This window comes from Pipistrellus hanaki (genome assembly GCF_964339955.1).
Source record: "Pipistrellus hanaki genome assembly, chromosome: 2".
NCBI lineage: Eukaryota > Metazoa > Chordata > Mammalia > Chiroptera > Vespertilionidae > Pipistrellus > Pipistrellus hanaki.
The window spans coordinates 136,031,983-136,055,936 of NC_140504.1; the positions used below are offsets into that span (position 1 = coordinate 136,031,983).

The 23,954-nt window shown below is 37.4% G+C and overlaps 1 protein-coding gene across 2 annotated transcripts in view; it reads right to left on the reverse strand.

The window, feature by feature from the left end:
- The window catches only part of ZNF326 (zinc finger protein 326), a 39,738-nt gene that overhangs the window by 15,225 nt on the left and 559 nt on the right, over positions 1 to 23,954 (reverse strand). Inside the window, exons 2-7 of one of the 2 annotated variants that reach the window (XM_084872991.1) lie at positions 21,823 to 21,867; positions 15,579 to 15,614; positions 15,372 to 15,483; positions 12,882 to 13,023; positions 10,397 to 10,595; positions 6,731 to 6,845 (exon numbers count right to left, since the gene is read on the reverse strand). In XM_084872991.1, the coding sequence (XP_084729117.1) occupies positions 6,731 to 6,845; positions 10,397 to 10,595; positions 12,882 to 13,023; positions 15,372 to 15,483; positions 15,579 to 15,614; positions 21,823 to 21,867 (649 nt within the window). Of the gene's footprint in view, positions 1 to 6,730; positions 6,846 to 10,396; positions 10,596 to 12,881; positions 13,288 to 15,371; positions 15,484 to 15,578; positions 15,615 to 21,822; positions 21,868 to 23,954 lie in introns of both variants that reach the window. The other variant, XM_084872990.1, reaches the window with a different exon arrangement.

The following is a 23,954-nucleotide window of genomic DNA, read 5'->3' on the forward strand; positions in this document are numbered from 1 at the left end:
AAATTAATAAGCACTAACTGGTTTTGTTCAGTGGATAGAGCGTCAGCCTGCAGACTCAAGAGTCCCAGGTTCAATTCAGGTCAAGGGCATATACCTTGGTTGAGGGCACATCCCCAGAAGGGGGTGTGCAGGAGGCAGCTGATTGATATTTCTCTCTCATCAATATTTCTAACTCTCTATCCTTCTCCCTTCCTCTCTGTAAAAATCAGTAAAATATATTTTAAAAACAAATAAATAATACCTATAAAGCTTAGAACACTTCCTGGCACATGGTAATTATTCAATTAACTAGAGGCCTGGTGCAGATTCATGCACAGTGGGGTCCCTCAGCTTGACCTACGGGGATCGGGCTAAAACTGGCAATTAGACATTCCTCAAGGTATGTAGCCGTGCATGCAGGAGCAGGCAGCAGGAAGGAGCCTGAGCCCTGCCACACCGCTCCCACTCATTCTGCTCACGCTCATCCAGGCCCCACTGCGCCTGCTGAGGCCATCACCGCATAGTAGGCTCAGTAGGCTCACTGCCTCTCCACTGCAGTCTCTGCACACCTGTCCCAGGACAATACCTAGAATTGGCCGCAGCCTCGCACCCAGTCAGTTCCGATGCCGGTCCCAATCCTGGCCCAGATGGGAAAGGCATAGGGGGAGTGTCCACAGAAGAGGCTTGCGTTGCCATAGCTGTGCTCATCAGCCATGAGCCCAGCATCTATGGAGCTCCCACTGTGGGAGCACACTGACAACCTAGGGGTAACTCATGCATTGAGCGTCTGCCTCCTGGTGGTCAGTGCCCATCATAGCAACCAATCAAATGGTCACTTAGGCTTTTATAAATATACTTAGAGGCCTAATGCACAAAATTCATGCAAGGGACCCCGCCCCTGCGGTGGCTGCCTCTGCCTCGGCCCCCACCACTATGGCTTCATCCAGCCTAATTAGCATATTACACTTTTATTATTATAGATATAGACTAGTGGCCCAGTGCACAAAATTCGTGCGGGGGTGGGGGTGAGAGGTGGGAGGGAAGGGGTGTTCCCTCAGCCCAGCCTGTACCCTCTCCAATCAGGGACCCTTTGGAAGATTTCTGATTGCCAATTTAGCAGAAATATAGCAGTCGGACATCTCTCTTGCAATCTGAGAACGCTGGCTCCTAACCACTCACCTGCCTGCCTGCCTGCCTGATCACCCCTCACTGCCCTCCCCTGCTGGTCTAATCTCACCCCCAACTGCCCTCCCCTGCTAGCCTAATCTCATCCCCAACTGCTCTCCTCTGCCAGCCTGATCTTGCCCAGTCTCTGTCTCTCTTTGTTTTTCTCAGCAGTCCTCTAGGCCTCCCAGCCTCCCTCTTCCTCTTTCCTGGATAGGAGGGGGCGAGGCTAGAGGGGGTGAGGCCAGTGGGGGCCACTCCACCCTCTCTACTCACTCTCCCTTCCATCCAGGCCTCTTTAGGCCCAGTCTGTTTTGTTTCCTCATTCTGAGATAGGCTAAGAGAGTAAGCTGAGGGGGAGGGAAAGAAAGGGAGAAAAGGCTGTGGGTGCTGTGTGTGTCTGTGCATGTGTGCAGTTGTGAGTGTGATTGCTGGCCCCACCTCCCCAGTCCCTATCTCCGCTGCCACAAGTTCTCACCCACCAGAGCCTGCTGCACGGGCTAGCCTGGTCGAGCCTCCAGTCATTGTGACAGACCCAGGGTTTTTATATATTAGGATTATTGTTGCTTCCTAAAGGAAGCAACAGCACATTACTGCTCAAAAAGCTTCACTGGCTCCTTATGGCTCAAAAAAAGTTAAAATGCCTTCAGTACCCTTTAGAATAGCACTTACTCTGTCCTATCATTTGGTTTCACCCACTAATAACTTTAATAGTATCTGGAACATAGTATGTTTTCATTAAATGTTTCAATTAGCTTACACCTTTCACCCCACTAGTCTTTTTCAATCTAAATAGCTTTCCATTTCCTGAATATGAAAGAAACATTCCTGTTTTTTTTGCTTTTTACCTCAAACCATGACCTCTACCTGAGCTGCCTAACAACTCTATTGTCACGCCCCTACTATCCCCGCACCATTCCTAAATCTGTTAAAATCCACTGATCCATTTCCCTGCACCCCTATGTAGAGTCTCCTATATGACTTAGTTCTTTCTTATGGCACTCTTCACCATATACTTTGCACCTCTCAAAAACCCATTCCTTTTCCTACAGTTCCCTATCTTTCCAACTTCTTTATTATATTAAAAACACTCAAATATCCAAGAAAAAAAAAAAAAAAATATATATATATATATATATATATATATATATATATATATATATCTCACAAGAATAGTTCCTTTCTGTAAATCTCTCATCCTAACTCAAAAACTGCTCTGATAAATTGACATAATTCCAGACTAATAATTCCCAGACTAAAAAAAGATATTTATCCAAAAATGACAATGTAATTGAACTAATAATACTCTTTTATTTATGTCATCAAGTTTATATTCAGAATTATGGAAAAAACAGTAGATGAAAGCTCACTTCTTTTATTTTCTCCAAATCACAATATATATTAACATGGATATATCATATTCAAACCTATAATTTTATTGGATAAAGTATTCATAGGGTAAATGAAAAAATTAATCCTATAATATAAAATCATCTTTGAACTCCTAAACATTTGATACAAAACATTTATTTTAATTTGTTTCTGCAACAAAGTAAACACGTCCTTTTATCCTTGTCAAAAGAAGAATATCAAAGTGGGAAATATTCCCAAGGACCACAAGGGGTAGCTGCCCTTTAAATTTTCTTTCTATGAGTTAATTCTAAATAAGCTTAATTATGTTGTTTCCCAAATCCCAACAATTAGAAGTAACAAACCAAAAGGACATTGTTAAATGTTATTAAAACTAGACACAAAGATTACACAAGTAATATCTTACCCACTAGTATCAAACAAAAAGTCTGGGAATTAGATGCAACAAATTTTCTTTTACTACATTTTACATAAACAAAACCAATGTATATATTAAAACCAAGTAATAACAAAGTATCCTGTTTAATATGGAAGAAAACTCATACATTTTAAAAATACTTCCTTGAAAGAATTTGCAGATTCTGCTCTTAAAATGTTATCTTTTGAATAGTTTAGACATCTAGAAAATTCATTTAGCTGAAATATTTCATTCCCTTCATGCTACACATACAAGTTAACCTTTATAGAGCAAAACTGTATTTTGAATGAGAAAAATACTGAATTTACTTTTTCAATTTTATATTTTTTATTTCCCTAGCATAAGTAGTATCCTGCCCAGAGGAATAAAGATAAATATTAACACTGCCTTTTCAAAAAAACTTCCTAGTAGTCTCTTTTCCCCCCTATACATAGCATTACATTTGCGTATATAAAGGGTGGAGCAAAATAGGTTACAGTTATGAGTACATGAAACAACTTATTCTTGTATTATTAGTCATGAATTACGGTATTATTGTTCATATGAACTGTAAACCTACTTTTGCCCCATCCTGTATTTTTCTATTGTGCCTGCATTTTCTGCATATTGTTTCAGGCTTTATAACCAAAGGCATAAGAGTCATGAAGGGATGTGTTTAACCTTACATATGAATGGTTACAGGCTATTGCTGGTTTTGGAGCTAATATAAATAATGCTGTAATGAGTATCTTTTCAGATTAAAGTCTTCTACATTTTTAGGTTATTTTCTTGAAGAGATAAAAAGTATAAAAAAATTCAAGACATTTTTAAAAACTGATAAATTGCTTCCCAGTAGTTATATTATATAGTCACCAGAAAATTATGTCTTTTGACTGTATCCCAGTTAATCAACATTATTTCTTCCTAGTTAATAAAAATGCTGTACTATTATTTAAATTTCTAGTTTATTTACCATAGAATTATTATATAGCTGTTGTTCTTTCACCAAATTATGTATTGGGCATCTTGTTTCCTTGTTTGTTTTTTTTAATTCTGGTTTAGTGATATTTATCTAATTTAAACATTAATCATTTTTCATGTTTATATTTTCCAAGTCCATTTGTTTTCCTTTTAAGTTTAAAATTTGTATCTTAACAAATCTGTAATTTATTGTAAAACTTTTGCAATTTATTGCCGAAACCGGTTTGGCTCAATGGATAGAGCGTTGGCTTGGGAACTGAAGGACCCCAGGTTCGATTCCGGTCAAGAGCATGTGTTTGTGGGCACATCTCCAGTAGGGAGTGTGCAGGAGGCAGCTGATCAATGTTTCTCTCTCACCGATGTTTCTAACTCTATCCCTCTCTCTTCCTCTCTGTAAAAAAATCAATAAAATTTGTTTAAAAAAACAAACAAAAACTTTTGCAATTTATTATAAAACTTTTAAGCTTAGAAAACAAAACCTTCTTGCAGGATTAAAATGTTCCATTTTAGTTTCCTGTTATTTTCCATTTTTTTAGGTTAATTAATCTGGATTCATCTTTGCTGGTGTAAGAAGAGGATCTAAACTATTTTTCTTGCTATTGTTCAGTTGTTCAAGCAATTCTCCTTTCATTTGCAGTTATCTTTTTTATTATACACTAGAAGCCGGGTACATGAAATTCATAACGGGGGGGTGGGGGGTGGGAGAAGAGGAGGAGAGGGAGGAAGGGCTGTCCCTCAGCCCAGCCTACACACTCTCCAATCCAGGACCCTTCAGGAGATGTCCGACTGCAGCGCCCCTAACAACCTCTGCCTGCCTGCCTGCCTGATTGTTCCTAACTGCTCCCCTACCAGCCTTATCGCCCCCTAACTGCTCCCCCATGCTAGCCTGATCACCCCGAACCACCTCTGCATCAGTCTATACCACCTTGGCTTTGTCCAGAAGAATGTCTGGTCTAATTAGTATAGATTACATTCTTACATATAACACATCTGCTTATAGGTTAATAATTCAGTTACACTGATTACCTTTTTCTAGTATAGCTTTCTGTTTCAATATCTAAAAAAGCTAGTATCTACTCATTTATTATTCTTTTTGTAAAATTTAATTTTCCTACCCAAGATTACTATGGCCTTGTCCAGGTGGCTCAGTTGAAGCCTCATTCCATACACCAAAAGGTTGCGGGTTCAATTTCCAGACAGGGCATGTAAAGGAGGCAACCAATTAATGTTTCTCTTTCTCTCCCTCTCCCTCTCCCTCAATTCCTTCCTCTCTCTAAAATCAATAAACATATCCTTGGGTGAGGATATATATATGTGTGTGTGTATGTGTGTGTATATATATGTGTGTGGGTATGTATGTATATGTGTATGTATGTGTATGTGTATATATGTATATATATCCTACCTAATAAAAGAGTAATATGTAAATCAACCATCACTCCGCTACACCCACAAGCCATGTCCACCAGCCAATCAGTGAGTATGCAAATTAACCCCAATCAAGATGGCTGCAGCCACAGAGAGCAGTTGAGATGCTGGGGTTTCACTGGCAATAGAGGAAGAAAAACTTTCCACACACCCTGGTCGGCCTAGGCCTCCACTTAAGGATACAAAGTTTCAATTATAGAAGATAAATCCCAAGAAAAATGGAAGCAACCACAGAACTGGAGAGAACAGGCTAGGGTTGCCCCTGGCAACAGAGGAAGCCAAGCTTTCCACCTGCCCTGGCCAGCCAAGGCTTCCACTCAAGGATACAAACCAACACAGGCCCCTCGCCCAGGTCACCCCACACCCCAAGGGAACCCCACCCTGATCCGGGACACCCTTCAGGGCAAACCAGCTGGATAACAACACACTTTTATCCCCAGCTGGCCCCCACCCATGCACCAGGCCTCTATCCTATCTAATAAAAGAATAATATGCAGATTGACCATCACTCCAACACACAATGTGGCTGCCCCCATGTGGTCAAAGATCCTGCCCCTATGTGGACACAAGATGGCCACCACAAGATGGCCAGCAGGGGAGGGCAGCTGGGAGGCACCAGGCCTGCAAAAAAGGGCAGTTGAGAGGGACCAGGTCTGCAAGGGAGGGCAGTTGGAGGCAATCAACCCTGCAGGGGAGAGCAGTTAGGGGTGACCAGGCTGGCAGAGGAGGAAAGTTGGGGGCAAACAGGCTGGCAGGGAGCAGTTAGACATCAATCAGGCTGGCATGGGAGTGGTTAGGGGTTGATCAGACTGGCAGGCAGAAGCGGTTAGGGGCAATCAGGTAGGCAGACAGGAGAGCAGTTAGGAGCCAGCAGTCCTGGATTATGAGAGGGATGTCGAACATCCCTCGAGGGGTCCCAGATTGGAGAGGGTGCAGGCTGGGCTGAGGGACACGCCCCCACCCCATGCACAAATTTCATGCATCGGGCCTCTAATATGTATGTATGTATGTATTATTTCTCCATATATATATATATATATATATATATATATATATATATATATATATATGCGCATACACATATATTGTATATTAATATATTTATTATTATTATTATTTCTCCATATAGTAAAATCTCAAAGACTTTGTGGTTTTCCTCATATTATGACATAGATTTCTTATTAAGAATACTGTATTTCTGGATATTATAAAATAATTAAAATTACTAAATGGGACTTTTTTCTTATATTTTCTAAATGGTAATTATATATAAATATCAAAAACATTCCTACATATCTCTGATCAAAACTTTTCATTTAATGCACAGGAATTTTTTTACATTCCAATTAATTGCCTTTTATAGAAAACGGTTTTATAATGAGCCCAATTTTCTGACTACTAAGAACAAACCTGTATCCATCTCCATATTTCTCACTGTTTTTTTCCCTTCTGCGCCTTTGTTTCTCTCGCCGAGCCTCAATTCGCCGCTTTTCTTCTTCTTCTTCATTTTTTAGGTCAATTTTTGCTAGGGTATCAGACAAAAATATTAAGACTATAGATTTCCATTCTCCCTTCCCAGTCCCAGTTTATAAAATACAGACATGCAAAGTTTACTTGTTGGTATCAGATTAAATTGAACTCAAATAAATAAATAAATAAATAAATAAAATCAAAGTTCAAGATTACCATGAATTTTGTCATATTTACTTATCTATGGGATCTTTGCTATATATTTTTCTTCTCTAACTGGTCCTAGGTACCTTATTCATTTTTCTTATTCTTATTTTCCTTATTGTTATTTTAAGCAATAAAATCACTATGACGTAAAACAGCAATTTTTAAGCAGTGTGCCACAAAAATGTTTAAAACATGCAATACCTGACTATTTAGTCAGTGGCACTGACTTCTTTTTCCTTTGTCAAATTTAAAACATGACAACGAACAACACAATAATAGCCATCTAGCGTTTATGAATCAAAATTAAACCTATTTTTTGGTCAGTTTAGGAAAAAGTTTTATATATCTTTTGGTGTGTCACCGAATTTTATTAATTGGTTTATGGGTTGAATACTGCTGACCTCAAATCATCTTGAATACCACTTTAAGAAACACTGAAGTAAACTGATGCTGCATTAAAATGGAATTAAATGAAAACTAGAGAGCCATGGATATAAAAATTCATATATATTATATGTGCTTTCCCAAAATTTCTCAAAAGGTATGAACTCTAATTAAAGCAGTTTCTTCCTCTTTTTAAGAAAGCATTTTAATGCAAATATAATCCTATATAATAAAAGCCTAGGTAGCATCGTGCAACATCACAAGATGGCGGCCACAAGATGGCCACCACAAGATGGCTGACAAGGGAGGGTAGTTGTGGGTGATCAGGCCGGCAGGGGAGGCAGTTGGGTGCAACCAGGCCTGCAGGGGAGGGCAGTTGGGTGCGAACAGGTCAGCAGGGGAGAACAATTAGGGGTGACCAAACCTGCAGGGCAGTTGAGGTTGATCAGGCCAGCAGGGGAGGGTAGTTGGGGCAATCAGGTTAGCAGGGGAGCAGTTAGGTGTCAATTAGGCAAGCAGGGGAGTGGTTAGGGGGTGATCAGGCTTGGCAGGCAGGCAGGTGAGCGGTTAGGAGCCAGCAGTCCTGGATTGTGAAAGGGATTTCCCAAATTGGAGAGGGTGTAGGCTAAGCTGAGGGACACCCCCACCTCCCTATGCATGAATTTCAAGCCCTGGGCCTCTAGCAAAGTAATAAAATACCTGGTATAAAATTTACCATTCTAACCATTTCCAAGTGAACAATTCAGTGACAGTAAGTACAGCATGTTATCCAACCATCATCACTACTTAGTTTCAAATTTTTCATCACCCCAAATGGAAAGTCCATATCCAGTAAGTAGTCACTCCCCACTTACTCTTTCCCCAACCCCTTGGTAACTACTAATCTACTTTCTGTCTCCACAGATTTCTCTGTTCCAGATATTTCATATAAATAGAATCCTACAATATATGGCTTTTTTGTCTGGCTTCTTTCATTTAGCATAGTGTTTTCAAGGTTCATTCACATACTGAACCATGTATCTGTACTTACTTCCTTTTTAATGAAAGAATCACATTCCATTGTGTGAACAGATCACATTTTCTTTTATCCATTCATTTGTTAATAAACAATTGCATTGTTTCCATCTTTTGGCTACTGTGAATGCTGCTGCTATGAAAATTTGTGTACAAGCTTTTGTTTGAATATTTCTCTTCAATTCTTTGAGGTATATGCCCAGGCGTGGAATTGCTGGGTTATATGGTCAGTCTACATTTATTCATTTGAAGAACTATCAAAATGTTTCCCATAACAGTTGCGCCATTTTAGATTCTCAGCAGTAATGTGTGAGGGTCCCAATTTTTCCATTCCTTGCCAACACTTTGTTTTTATTATATCCATCAACTTCACATGGTGTGAAGTGGTATCTCACTGTGAACAAGTTCTTTCTTATAATACATTTAACTTTAGACTTAAAAAAACTAATCTGCCCTTAAAGTTTTCCTTTTAGATTATGTTTGCAAAAATACGTAATATAAAATCATGAATACCTAGGATTCATAAACTTGACAGTAAACAAGTTTTAGGCAGCATTTGCTATATATACAGGCTAATGTTTCAAAATTATCTAAAATCAATACCTTAAAACTCAGTATCTAAATTACTTTTTATCATTTTATAAGAGGTTAAATGTATATTCTTATTAATTAACCATTTCCATATTCCCATTGGATTTCCTTAAAACTCCCTATGGAAAATATACAGGTATATGACCTCAAACTAGAAATAACCGCATTTCCCTTTCATATGCTAAAGCTATGACATATTAGTATATTTTACCTCCTGCGAAATGACTGAATATGGTTTCTTCTACTGCTTTCTGCAAATCATATAGCATATATTACAAGACCTCCTATCCCTAAATATTTTACAGATAGTTCGTAAATACCTACCTCATGCCTGACAGTAAAAGGATGAACTGAGTATAGAATTTTGGCTTCATTCTTAGCTATACTACACTATTCTCAAATATTGTTTTTAAAAAAAAAAAGGGGGGGGGAGGGGTAGATATCCTGGACAGTGTGTTCAGTGGTAGTGTTAGCCCATGCACCAAAGGGTCCAAGGTTTGATCCCCAGTCAAGGGCGTGTACCTGGGTTGCAGGTTCGAGCCCAGCACTTGTCAGGGTTCATACAGGAGGCAAATGATCGGTGTGTCTCATAACTCATTCATTCACTCATTCATTTTTTCTCTCTCTCTCTCTCCTCCCCTTCCCTTCCACTCTCTAGAAATCAATGAAAAATATATTCTTGGATGAGGATTAACCAACAACCTAAAAAAGTCATCATGTCCAGAAGATTAAAAGCAAATTAATTTTCTAGAAGTATAGATTTTCCTGGTACCTGGGACCATGAAACATTTCTTCCCTTTGTCCTCATAAAGAGGATTCTATATAATATAACACTTCCTCAACACCTCCAACAATAAATACATTGTAACATCCAGCAGTTTGACTCAAAATCATGTGTGAAGCCATTTAAATATTTAAATATTCTAACTCCACCCTAAACCAGGATTTAGGGAAAAGGGATAGATCAGGGCATGTGAACTTAAAAAGTATCTTGGCCCTGGTCAGTGTGGCTCGGTTGGTTAAGCGTCACCCAGTGCCCTGAAAGGGCAATGACTCTTTCGATTCCCGGTCAGAACACGTACCCAGTTCGTGGGTTCGACCCCCGGTCTGGTTGCATGTGGGATGCAACCAATCAATGTTTCTCTTTCACATTGGTGTTTTTCTCTCTCCTTCTCCTTTCCTCTCTCTCTCTATAATCAATATAAACATTTTTTTTTAAATAAAGTATAAAAATGTTAAAAATAAAGTTTCTTGGTAATTTTGATGTCATGAATAATAACTGTACTAGGGGTATCCTGGAACCTAACCACTATAATTACAATGCAGCTTGTCTATGTAAACACGAAAAATTATCTAAAAGCACTGGATTTAAAAAGGTAAAAAGTATTCTCAGCAATTATATTTTCTTACTTGGTGATTTGCTGAGGTTCATCTTCTCCACAGGTTTTGCTAGCTTGGGTTTCTTGATGAAGGTTCCACTGGGCTTATTAAATTGTTGCATCATTTTTCTCTTTATTCCTCTTGTAGCAGCAACTGTCACATTGGCGGGTTTATTTTGATAGTCAACAACAATTCCAGGTCTATGAATGCTTCCAAAATCACTCATATGCTGCAAATTTGTGAAATCAAAAAACATTAACATAATATCCAAATATAAAAAATGAATTCATACAAAATGTACATGTTTTCTATCTAATAATTTTTACCTAAAAATTCCCCAGAATGTAATAAATTTACATGTCCACTCTGAATAAACACATTGGAAAATTTCATAAATTATTGCATGAACTTGAATCCAGTCAATTAGTATTTTTTTCCAGTAGAACAAATATATTTCCTATTTTTATTTTTACAATTCAATATTAGTTGAGGTCATAAACAACATATGTGCCTGTCAAAATATTAACACTTGTACAACTCTCTGACAACTCCTCTTCAGAGTTCCTAATTGATATCTTCCCATGAAAAGACCTTAAAATAAATCTTTATTTTACTAAAGCCTAGCTCATAACTAAGAAACACAAAGAAGACCATATTTGAAGTTTGAAGTAAAAAAGATCCAGAAATCATTTATGATTTCTCCCTGTTGAAAAAGGGAATGAGAAGGCGAGATGGAACATTAGTATGAAATAGGAGAGTTAAAGCATAACCATGCATCAACTTCCAAGATACACTTCAGATAAAGAATTACATCTGACGTTCCATTCACATTCTTACCTAGAGAAACATATTCTGACCCAGAAGCCTGAGGAGCAAAAGTCTACAGACGAAGAGTCATGCAACCAAGCGACTCTGTGTCCCTTCCTCTTTTAGACATTAACAAAATCCACTACACCAAGAGGTCACATGTACATAAGAATTTGTTCTCCTAACCTTACTTTTATAAGATAAAGAATGAGGAGTAATCTGAAGAGAAGGATCCAATGGGAATTGTACAAGTGAAGATTAAAAAAGAAAACCCTATTGGTTCATCTACTTCATTAACACGAGGAAAGAAAGAAAAGTCCATTCAGACTAGAATGGTGAATACAAAGTACAGGAATACCTGTTTTCCTATTGTGAACAGAAAATTGATATTTGAAGTCTCGTTAAGAAAAAAGTCATTTGCCTGTAAGTAATAAAGCATGGAAAATGCTAGGTGTTTTCAAATTTTACCCCAATTATTTTCCTTTAACCTACAATCATAAAATATGGAGGAATAGCAACATATTGCTTACGTTTGTATATTATGCTTAGGATACCTATCTAACCTAGTGGATTGGAACAAATTAGTGTAGGAAGAGAATACAGTCACATCAGAAAAATTTGATTAATTATCCATTAAAGGTGCAATGCATTTTACATAAGAGTTAACTGTTATAAATGAAAAATTTCTAAACAAGTATGAACACTACACTGATGTACCAAAAGCTAGTAAACAGTCAAAACGTGTGCCCTACTACATTTTTTATCAGAAGTACTTCCCTCTGCAAAGAGAATATTGAGTCACTGACTCAAAAAAGAAAAAAAAAAACTAACAAAAAAACCACAATACAGTATTCTTTATATGACCAAACTAAATAATAACTCCATAATCTACATACACTTACTAGGTAAAATTTCATGTTAGTCAAGTTACCTAAGAACATAGGCATAACCTTAAAATTAACACTGTATAACCTTAAACACTTGAAGACTACTATATCTGCTCATTTAAGCAAGAATTTACAAAATATCACTTCCTAGGAAGGAGCCATAAACATTTACAGGTAGGAAATTATTTTTCAATATTAAAACTGATGACTGAGAAAATATTACACCCAGCAATAGGACATATTTTAAGAGTGAATTAGCAAAATTATACTGACCACAAATCATTCTACAACCTATTTTACATATCAACTTCTTCACCATGTAAACAAAGCTAAGCTACCCTCAACTATAACCAACTTTTGATCTCTTATGTTTAATGTATAATATGGAGCTTTGAAGAAACAGAGCTTAGTAGCAAAGTATAAACATTTTATCATACATTGCACCTTTAACCTACTCAAAAAACTCCAAAAGGGTTATTACCTTTTACAATAATTCAAGAACTGTCCCACTAACAAAACTGCTGGTGTTTACAAGGAAAAATGCAACTCCTTTTAATCCCTTTTAGACCAAATCTAACATCCTCACCTTTTTAATAAAGGGAGATTTGGCAAAACTTTATGAACAATCCTCTCACACTGTCACTTCTTTTCTGAGATGCTGGAGAAAGTTTTAGTCAACCTAAAAATTAAGCTTATGACTCAGCTTTTGCTTCAGAATACACTGGGATGAACAGTGTTTATCCTAGTTGAAAACCACGGTCTTGAAAGGGTTTAAAAGAGTGACTAGTGAAAAGAATCTGAAAAGATTCTGTTGTACTTACTCCTCGGCCTCGGCCTCTGCCTGTTGATGGTCCTCCAAAAGCATCATAGTTTCTGCTTCCAAACGTACTTTCAGGATAAGCAGGCGTTCCTCTCCCCCGAGAGCCTACAGGTGCAGGCTTCATATGGGGTGAAGAAAAACTGCTGTAGGAAGAGTAATTCTCTCTTCCTCTGTCCTCCATAAACCCAGGCCTCAATTTTGAACGGGAGTAAGGTGCTTCCCAGCTAGACCCGCCCTGGTTTCTACCTCCGAAAGAGTCAATGCTATTCCGGTAGGAGCTCTCAAATCGACCACCATAACTACCTCCGAAGCGGCTTTGTTCGGGTTCATTAAAACCATAGCCAGATCTGTACAGATCTCGCCCACCCAGAGAAGACCTGGAGTCGTAAGACTCATAAGGTCCAAACCTGGAAAAATTGCACAGTGAGGGAAAAAACAAAAGTAAGCTTACTAATGTTAGACAATTCAAAAGACAAATTATCAGATGACATTTATCAACTAAAATTCATTTATACCATACTGGTTTGCACAGTTCTACTTTTGTTCACGCTTGATTAGGGCTGGGCAATTCAACATGAGACCAGATAGAAAGCTACCTGAGTCAGTTTTTAAATATGAATTAAGTAAAGCTTAGCTTAAAAATCTGCTTTTTAGCAGCTTTTCCATTTTATTAAAAATAAAAGATTTGTCTGTAATTATTTTAGCCCAGCCCTAGTCTTAGAAAAAGTCATTTGCTAAATTTCACAAACTACTCAAACTTTCTTTAAATCCATCCTCAATGTTAGAAAAAAAAAAAAAATATTTACAGTATTTTAGCTTTCAATAGGGACACAAATTGAAGACTACACAGAGGCAGGCTATTACGACACAGAAGAGATCCTTTTGCACCCTCAATAATCTATATCACAAAACTGCTTCATTATGTTTATAGTTCAAATTTGGAGAAAAATCTCTGGTTATAAAATTTGACAATCTGCCAAACTTTGGCTAAGGTCAATATCGATCCTCAGTCTCTTTTCACTTATAGACTAGTAAATCTAACAAATCTAGAAGGATAAGCACATAAAATAGAACATAAAAGGACCACCAGCATATACCCTCTGCATATGAATTTTCAAGGCAGATGAGAAAGAATACATTTTATAACATCTTCAATTATTTGAAAAATTATTTCCTGGCAGGAAATTATCACATAAAACTATGCTAAAAAAAGGGAGCACACAATCTCCTCAAGGTTTTAATAGAATCAACAGAAGAAACGAATCATCTTCTCACAAATCCAAAGTATGCTTGACACTTTACAACACAGTTTTATAAAGGCCCACAATTACACATGAGATAAACAATAACATCTACATAATGTATACACATTACATTTACAGTGTAACAAGGCAATAATTGATATATTAAAACATTTAAATGTTACATTACTTTAATTATTTACAGGTAACTAAATAAATAGAAGGTATTATTTACTTCTAAATCCTAGTAACCATATAAAAAGTATTCCTCTTTGCAACTACATTTTTCAAAGCATCTATCTTATAAGCAAAATTGTCATAACTGTTCATTTTCTTGAACATAACTGTTTCTCTACTATGGACCATAGTGCCACACTTGAAACAGAAAGAAGGTAAGCAAGATTCAATCCATCCTTAAGAAATCTGGATCCTTCAATTTATGAGAGACAATAGTTTTAAATGTTCTCTAACTAGTTTTACTACTATTTAATAGGAATCTTTGTGTCTCAAAAAGTAAACTCTCTTTGTCTGAAATATGGTCAACCTTAAAGTCTATAGTAGCTCAACTAGGTTTATGCTTTCCAAGTATCAAAAGCAAAATATAAATACATGTGAACTCTAGTGCATTAAAGTAAGTAAAAAGTATAGTATTCATGACTTTAATACAACGCTCCTAACAAAAGTGGTTTTTGGTTTCAGTAGTACCTGACAATAAATAACCTAGATATGATATAAAGAATGTTTTTATTATTATAATATGCTCTTACAACTTACTTGAGAGTTAAATTTAAAAGAATAGATATCTTAAATGTTTCTTAGAAATTGAACATGGCTAAGCTAGTCAAAGGCTGCTTTGCTGCTTTTAACAGCACCCCACATTAGGAAAGATTTTTTTAAATCATTAAGAAAAACGTTCATATATAATATTTCAAGTAATATTTTACACCATTTGTTCAGGACATTCTGATTAAGAATTTAAAGTAAAAGAAATATTCATTGCTAAAAGCAGAAAATCTTTAACGATTTATGTATTGAAATGGTAAGTTATCTGAGGTTCTTAAAAAAATGTCTGCCAGTGATTTTAAGATAATTTTTATAACCATTAGTTAACACCTTTAAACATTTAAGGTTATTATTCAATACCAAATAGTGAAGTTCAAGTATCATAACGTGCCTAAGGAATTCTTAAATTAAAATATCCAGAATCTTATAATCTTCTAATTATTTGGCTAAGTGATTAAGCAATTTACCTGCTACCCCCACCACCACCACTGTGATTGTCCATGCCATATGACTGGTTTAGGTAGGAGTCCATGGATCTTTGACCCCCATAGGATCCATGGCCATAGTCACGATCCATCCCTATAAAGGGTTTAAAAAGAAAAAAATTAAATGATGCTCACCTTTACTGGCACCCAAAAGAAGAATTTTTAGATAAATATCCTTGAATGCCAGACCTCCATAAGATCCAGGGCCATAATCTCGATCCATTCCTAAAAGAATCAATAACAAAAAGTTGGTAAAATATACCATTCTATTCAGGAATCTTTGCATAAAATACAAGATATTCATATTAATCATCTGAGAAATAGTTCATCAATAACATTTAAGCCACAGTCACTAGACAATGAAAAAAAAAAAACACAGAGATGATAATTGACTGAAAATTCAGACTTCCTATAGAAACCTAATGTTTTAAAAGAAAAACCGCAACTAGAAACTTCTACATTAGAATTACTTTCAATTTAACCAATACTTATTTGATTAGAATACTTCTATAAGGTCTGGTATTAGATACTACAGAGTTTATAATTAATAATTAAAAATTACAAGAAAAATCAGCATTTAATGTCAAAAGAGAAAATTTGTGTTGTAAATATATTTTTCTTCATCAATCTGTTCTCTATGTGTCTAAAAATCCCAGAAGCAACCTTTTTTTCAATTAGCTGAATCTAAATTACTTGGTTTCATTATTTCATATGGTAATCGAAATAGCTATTTTTAAAAAGTAAAAATCACAGAGTGGGGCCAATTTGTGGTACTAGGCCTGTAAATAATGATTCAATGAATATTTAATTCCTCAAATACTTTGAATAAGGGAATATTAATTCTAGTAATGCACACACTAAAAAATATAGTAAGAGCACTAAATATATCTTATTACACTGCAATTCTACCTCTATTTCAATCTCACACAAAAATACGAAAGATAATAAAATGAATTTATTATAAAAATGAAAAAATTTAAAAACCATTTAGAATGTTTCCTATGTTATGCACTAATAAATGCCAATAGTATACACAAATTTTATGCAAAAATACAAAACAAATACCTTAATTTATATTTTTAAAAACATTAAATACATTTTAAATTATAATCATTTAAATATTTCCGCTCCTAACAACAATAATAATGACGCTGAGAGCAAAACCTTACAAAAATACTACTTGAAATCTTGCAACTTTAAACCTGGAAGTGAACTAAACGATCAAATTCAATCTCTGTTTTATAGATTATGGAACTGAAGTCCCAAGACATGAAATAATGTTCTCGAAGTCCCATAAGTATCTACCCCTCTAGCTTCAAACTGCTGCTTCTACCTGAAACACTCTCCTCTACTAACCCACGTATCCGTCTGTTGAAATCTCTTAAAGTCCATTTCAAATACCAATCCTATTGATATAGCCTCAGCTGATTATCATCTTTCTTCTGAATATCTACAAGTCTGTAGTTCTTATCTGGTGCTCATTATACTTTACCATATATTCCATTTGTGACCTCATCTTCAATGTACACTAGTCTTTTGCAGGGTCTCACTTTAGTAATCTTTTATATACTCTTGAGCAACAGTTCTCAAGGAATAGTGTGTTGACCACTGGAGGTTGCCAAGACCCTTTCAGAGGGTCCACAAGGTTAAACTATTTTCATAAATAATATTAAGACATTAATTTGCCTTCTGTACAAACTATTTTCATAAATAATATTAAGACATTAATTTGCACTAAAGAATGCAAAAGCAGCTGAAACCAGTTTGGCTCAGTGGATAGAGCGTCAGCCTACAGACTGAAAGGTCCCGGGTTCGATTCCGGTCAAGGGCATGTACCTGGGTTGCAGGCACATCCCCAGTAGGAGGTGTGCAGAAGGCAGCTGATCGATGACTCTCTCTCTCATCGATGTTTCTAACTCTCTATCCCTCTCCTTTCCTCTCTGTACAAAATCAATAAAATATATCTTTAAAAAATAATAATTTTTAAAAAATGCAAAAGCAGTGATGGGTAAAACTGCTGGTCTCGTAGCATAAATCAAGGCAGTGGCATTGAACTGTATTAGCAGTTGCTGTATTCTTCAATACTGCACACTTATAATAAAAATAATAAAATAAAAATGCCCCCTTCACTGATGAAGCATCAAAAATGATTAATTTATTAAATCAATGACTTTGAGTATACCCACTTTCTGATATTCTATGAAGTAAAATGGGAAGTATGCATAGCACCTAAAGCAGTTTTGCTACATATCAAAGCCGCGCAGTTCTCTCCAGGAACAGTCATTCTGTGAGTATTTTGTGAGCTGAATTAACCACATTTTACAAGGAATATTAATTAAGGAATACCTTTCTTACTGGAAAGAAAGACTGGCATTCAAAAACTATGGCTTTCGGTTAGGTTATTTGGCAGAAATTTTCTCAAAAATGTACAAAGTAAAACTGTCACTTCAAGGAAAGTAAGTGAAAATATTTGTTGCCAATGATAAAATTCAAGCAAAAGTTAAAATTTTATAAAACTTTTATCTACCACCTTGAGTTTGACAGCTCAGTATTTAAAGGTTTTTCTGATAAAAACTGGTAGCAGTATTAATGATTTTTTTATATTGTACAATAAAATCTGTCAATATATATTTAGAAAATCTGAATAACTTAATAAACCAATATTTCCCAAATCTAATCCCTGATATTACAGGATCATACATAGTAAAAAGACCCAGCAGGAGTGCAAAACATATCAATAAATTTCAATGTAACAGAATACAAAAAGTTAATCAATATACAAAACAAATTGACATGTTTTACATTTTTTATACTACAACTTCAAATTGGGTGTTTAGCTTACATTTATAGCACAATATAATTCATACTACCCACACTGCAAGTACTCAATAGTCACACATGGCCATATTAGACAACATAGTTCTAGACTAATAAAATAGTCAGCTATTTATCTTTAGAGCTGGTGAGAATACAATATGATTTTATGCTCATACATCATATATACAGGATAATTTTGAGATTAAAATTAAATTTTTAAAATAAAATGCTCTTCTCTAAGGCTTCATCCAATAATAATAAAGCCCTAATATGCAAATCAACCGAACGGTGGAACAACTGGTCACTATGACACACAATGACCACCAGGGGGTAGAGGTGCCCCCTGGTGGTCAGTGTGCTCCCACAAGGAGAGTAATGCTCAGCCAGAAACCAGACTACCAGCTGGTGAGTGCAGCAGCTGGCAAGTGCAGTGGCGAGCCTTTCCCGCCTCCAAGGCAGCGCTAAGGCCACTCCAGAGCAGGCCTAAGCCAGCAAGCAGACATCCTTAATCCTGGACTATGAGAGGGCGCAGGCCAAGCTGAGGGATTCCCCTCCCACCAGTGCACGAATGTCATGCACTGAGCCTGTTGTCTATATACTACATGAAAGCCTAAGCGACCAAACCACTAAACAACCAAGCAATTGGTTGACGGGTCGCTATGATGTGCACTGACCACTAGGGTGCAGACGCTCAATGCAGAAGCTGCCCCTGGTGGTCAGCGCACTCCCACAGCCAACCTCCTGCAGCTGGCCATCTCCTGTGGTCCATCCCCCAGGTCAGCCAGCCAACGTCCCATGGTCCTTCCCCCCAGCTGGCCAACCTCCCAAGGTTTCTCCCCAAGACTGACTAACCTCCTGCAATCTCTCCCCCTAGTTAGCCCCCCAGATCAGCCCCAATGAGGTTAGGGGGGGCAGCCAGCCAACCTCCCACAGTCCCCCACCCCAAACCAGCCAACCTCTCATGGTTCCTCCCCATGATTGACCCCGATGGGGGCAAAGGCCTGGCCGGCCAACCTCTTGTGGCCTCTCCCCCAGCCAGCCAGCCCCCCCAACAGGCCGCAATCACCCGTCAGGCCAAGGGACCCCACCCATGCATGAATTCATGCACAGGGCCTCTAGTATTAAAAATAGCTTTAGAGTTAGGTTCTGTCAGGTACACAAAACAAAAATCTTTATTTTACTATTTATGCTAGTTTCTATTTTGAGTTAGCAGAGGCTGTTTTTAGTTTTTTTTATTCTGTGTTTTTATTTCAGAAAGATAAGAAGTCATAACTTACTAATATTTATTGAACACTCACCTTGTGCCAGGTACTGCAGAGTACCCAAAACTTGACAGAACTATTTTTATATAGCAATGACCTTGGCTTATTGTTCACAGTACTGTTATTATTCAATTAATTAAAATGAAAGAGGCAATATCTTTATATTATACACTAGAGGCCCAGTGCACAGAATTTATGCACGGGGTAGGGGGCTGTTCCTTAGCCCAGCCTGCACCCTCTCCAATCTGGAACCTCGCAAGAAATGTCTGACTGCCCACTGGGATCAAGCCTAAACGGTGAGTCGGACATCCCTCTCACAATCCAGGACTGCTGGCTCCCAACTGCTCACCTGCCTGCCTGCCTGATTGCCCCTAACTGCTTCTGCTTGCCAGCCTGATCACCCCTAACCACTCCCCTGCCAGCCAGTTCAATGCCTAACTGCCCCCTGCCAGCCCAATTGCCCCTAACTGCCCTCCCCTGAAAGCCTGGTCACCCCCAACTGCCCTCCCCTGCTGGCCTGGTCATCCCCGCCCCCCCCCCCCCACAACTGCCCTTCCTCCACTGCCAATCTAATAGCCCCCAACTGCCCTCCCTTGCAGGCCTGGCTCCTCCCATGGCCTTCCCCTGCATACACATACATATACAGCCAGGGACCACTTGCCCTATAGTTAAGATTCAAGAGGACTAGGGAATGACCTAAACAATCACCATCAAATAAGAACCACTGTTGGAGCTAAAATTTAAAAAATAAAAGTGCTAACATCAATGATAGAAATTTCTAAAGCTCTTTTTGTTAACACTGTATATCAAAAAAATAAAATCTCTAGCCCTGCATTTCAAAATCCTGTATTTAGATATTAAATCCAACTCTCTAATATATCTTACTAGAAATCATGGCCTTCTATCCTTCCAAATCACTTTCTTCAGTAAAAACACTAATCCTACTCACCCCAGTTTAAAATCCTGGGTTCATTTTTCATTCATCCCTGTCAATTTTCTACTCATTACTAGTCAGCCTGCAAGCTCTGCTAATTTTCTCTAGAAATGTCTTAATTTTTTTTATTAATATTTTTTAAATTACTATTTTCACTTCCTAAGTTCAAGGTCTTAAAATTCTTATACCTAAATTTATGAAATGGTTTTCTAGCTAATTTTCCAATTTTCAATCTAACTTGCATATGCATGCAAATTAAACAATAAATAATACAAGAATGAACTTCTGCCAATCCTGTATATTGAATACTTCCTATATATTAAGCCTTATTAGGCCACGTCAAACCCAAAGTTTCTCTAAATTCTTAGAGATGATAAATTAAAATTAACTGACTGTAATTATCCCCATAAAATGGAATCATTTCTTTATTTAGTAGTACATTTGCTTCAGTTTTATTTTGTGAATTTATTACATTTTGTACAATTGAATTTTGCATTTCTCTGGCAATCAGAATTTTAATTCCACTACGTGGAGTTCTTCTTGCAATGCTTTTTAAAATATATTTGATTTGTGGCCTGGCCTGTATGGCTCAGTTGCTGAGCATCACCCTGTGCACCGAAAGGTTGCCGGTTCTATTCCTGGTCAGGGCACGTCTGGGTTACAGGCGCAATCCCCAGTCAGGATGCGTGCAGGAAGCAACTAATGGATGTTTCTCTCTCATATTGATGTTGCTATCTCTCACTTTCCCTTCCTCTCTCTCCAAAATCAATAAAAACATATTTTTTAATCTCTTTAACTTGTTCCATGTTCCTTTTTGTGTGGTATCATTCTGCTTAATAACTATCAAAATGACATTCAATTATATTCTGCATAACTCTCTAGATTTTACCTAACTCTGTAGTCACAACACCAACATCATGCTTATGTTAATACATAATCAAGCTTCTTCATGTTCTCCTCTAAACAGCTCTTTAAACACTAACATATTTGAATATAATAAAGCAAATGACCTCAAAACACAAGGTCAAATAGAAGCAATACAGAAGTAAGCCAATAATCCATTTAATCTATATTACTCAATACCAAAGCCTCTAATTCAACAAAAATATCTCAGCCAGTTTCTTGTAACTTATCATTCAAAATGCACTCAGAGCCTTTTGAAATAATTAAAGCAATCATTACTCAAATAAAAGAGTCAAGCTAATCTGAATTGCCCTAACTTTTCCTGATCCCAAATTCCCTAATTCAAATACTAACTATAGTATAACATTAATCCTAACAAGTGATGTATCAAGAGGCAAAAAAGACCAATTAAAACAAGGTAAAACTGGCTTTTTACATCAGTACTTTATGTGCATGAAGAGAAAAACTGAAACGTATCCCCTAACATATTTAACAGCAAAGGAAAATAGATACTCACCATTAAAAGCCTGATAAGTATTCCTGCAAGCGGAGTGTGTGTAATCTATGAAGACATATTAACAGAAAGAAATTAGTGCAATATTAGCAAAATAAATCTTACATTATAAACCCATCTATTTAAAGGAAACACAATTTTTGAAATGTCATTAACTTAATTATCTGTACAAATGGGGTATAAATAATCATTAATATTTCATATGGGAAAACATACTCTCTCTCTCTGAATTATCTCACCAAATAGCAGAAATTTATCATTCAAAGTATGGTAATGTAAAAATTAGTTTATAACACCTACTACATAAAAACAGCCAAAAGATAGGATCCTGCCGAGACCGGTTTGGCTCAATGGATAGAGCGTCGGCTTGGGGACTGAAGGGTCCCAGATTCGATTCCGGTCAAGGGCATGTGCCTTGGTTGCGGGCATATCCCCAGTAGGGGGTGTGCAAGAGGCAGCTGATTGATGACTCTCTCTCATCGATGTTTCTAACTATCTCTCTCCCTTCCTCTCTGTACAAAATCAATAAAATATATTTATAAAAAAAAAAAAGATAGGATCCAATACTGATTTATGCAGGGTAACAAAAGGGCAGGCAGATAAACTAAATTATGTATCAATACATAAATTAAATTATGTATCAAATAATGCAAACACAAGGGACATCTGAGAATTGATTCTATTAAGTGTGCAATTATTCAAAGTTACTATTTCTTTTATCACTTAATTTGCTCTCTAAAGATTTCAGAATTTTATTTGAAAAATGCATATGCGTGTGTGTGGCTATATAACCCAAAATCACACTCATAATTTCCCTGTCAAAACTACCTTAGCAACCATTAAATCCTTTAGTTAATTTTACTAATAAATACTGAAATGGTCATTTTGGATACAACAGAAACCAGGAACACTACACAGGATTAGATTCAGTTATTCTGTCAGTCAAACACCATCCCCTAAATATAGTGATGGGGTGACGAGGGGGCATGAGAGAGGGAGTATTATCACTGACACTACTTAGAATTGTAGGTGCACGGTAATCATAAGAAGCAAATACACTGTTTTAATATTGTTTTTCAGTTCTCTACAGAAAATGGATCCCCTTATTTGGGGAGTGGACCACTCTCATTGTTCCCCAACTCTTCACCTTAGTAGCTTCTGCTGTACCTTGGGTATTGGCAGTCATCCAACTCTGACATGAAAACATAATAGAATACATTTTTAAATTTAATTCCCAACTACCAGCACTTCAACTACTCATACGCTGTTTAAAAGTATCTGTATCAAAATGAGTCAAAGTCCACCGAAAACAAAAACACCAGTGTGCTAATAGGTGACCTTCCTACTACAAAGTAACTTAAAAGTATCCACAAAGGGGTCATACCAGCCCACTTTTTTATATACTTAAACTTGGCAGAACACTCTGTGGCCTGATATCAAAGATTAAAAGATCATTTATTATGACTCAAATGCTGAGATCACGCCACGTTCAATATTAAAGACCCTTTTGTTGTTGTTGTTGGGTTAGAGGCTTACAACTAGTTTGTTGGTGAGCTGGCTTTATTCAGAAATGCCTGATTACTCAGGATGAAATCCAGTTGAATCATTCAAGCCCCCTTTCACGACTCCCTGATGCTGTCATTACACACTCATTTTTATCTTCACACCATTTCCTATATCAAAGTTGGGCAAGATTCAAAGGCAGGGTGAAGACCCCAATGCCTGACTTGGGGAGGGTGTGAGCATGGACTGGGAGGTGTTGCTAAAATTCGGCTCATTGTAAGCACCAGGGCCAGCCCGGGCGGCGGTGGGCAGGGCTGAGGTCTGAGTCCGAAGGGCACGGAAGGCTGTGCCGGATCCTCACTTCGGTCCCGGCCGCACAGACCCAGACACACACGCTCCGGTCCAGCGCTGTCTCACGTGGGGGATGGACGGCCAGGTGTGTGCGCTGAGTCCGCTATTCCCGTCTGCCGGCCACAAACGCCTTCCTCCCGGTTCTGGGAAGATGTCTACCTACCTGGAGACGCCCTTTAAACTCATCTCCAACTAAGACGCCCAGGGCTCTCAATGTGCACTACAAGCCCCTGACATCTGTACCCGGGGCTGAGGGTTTACCAAACGGGTGGCTGCCCTGG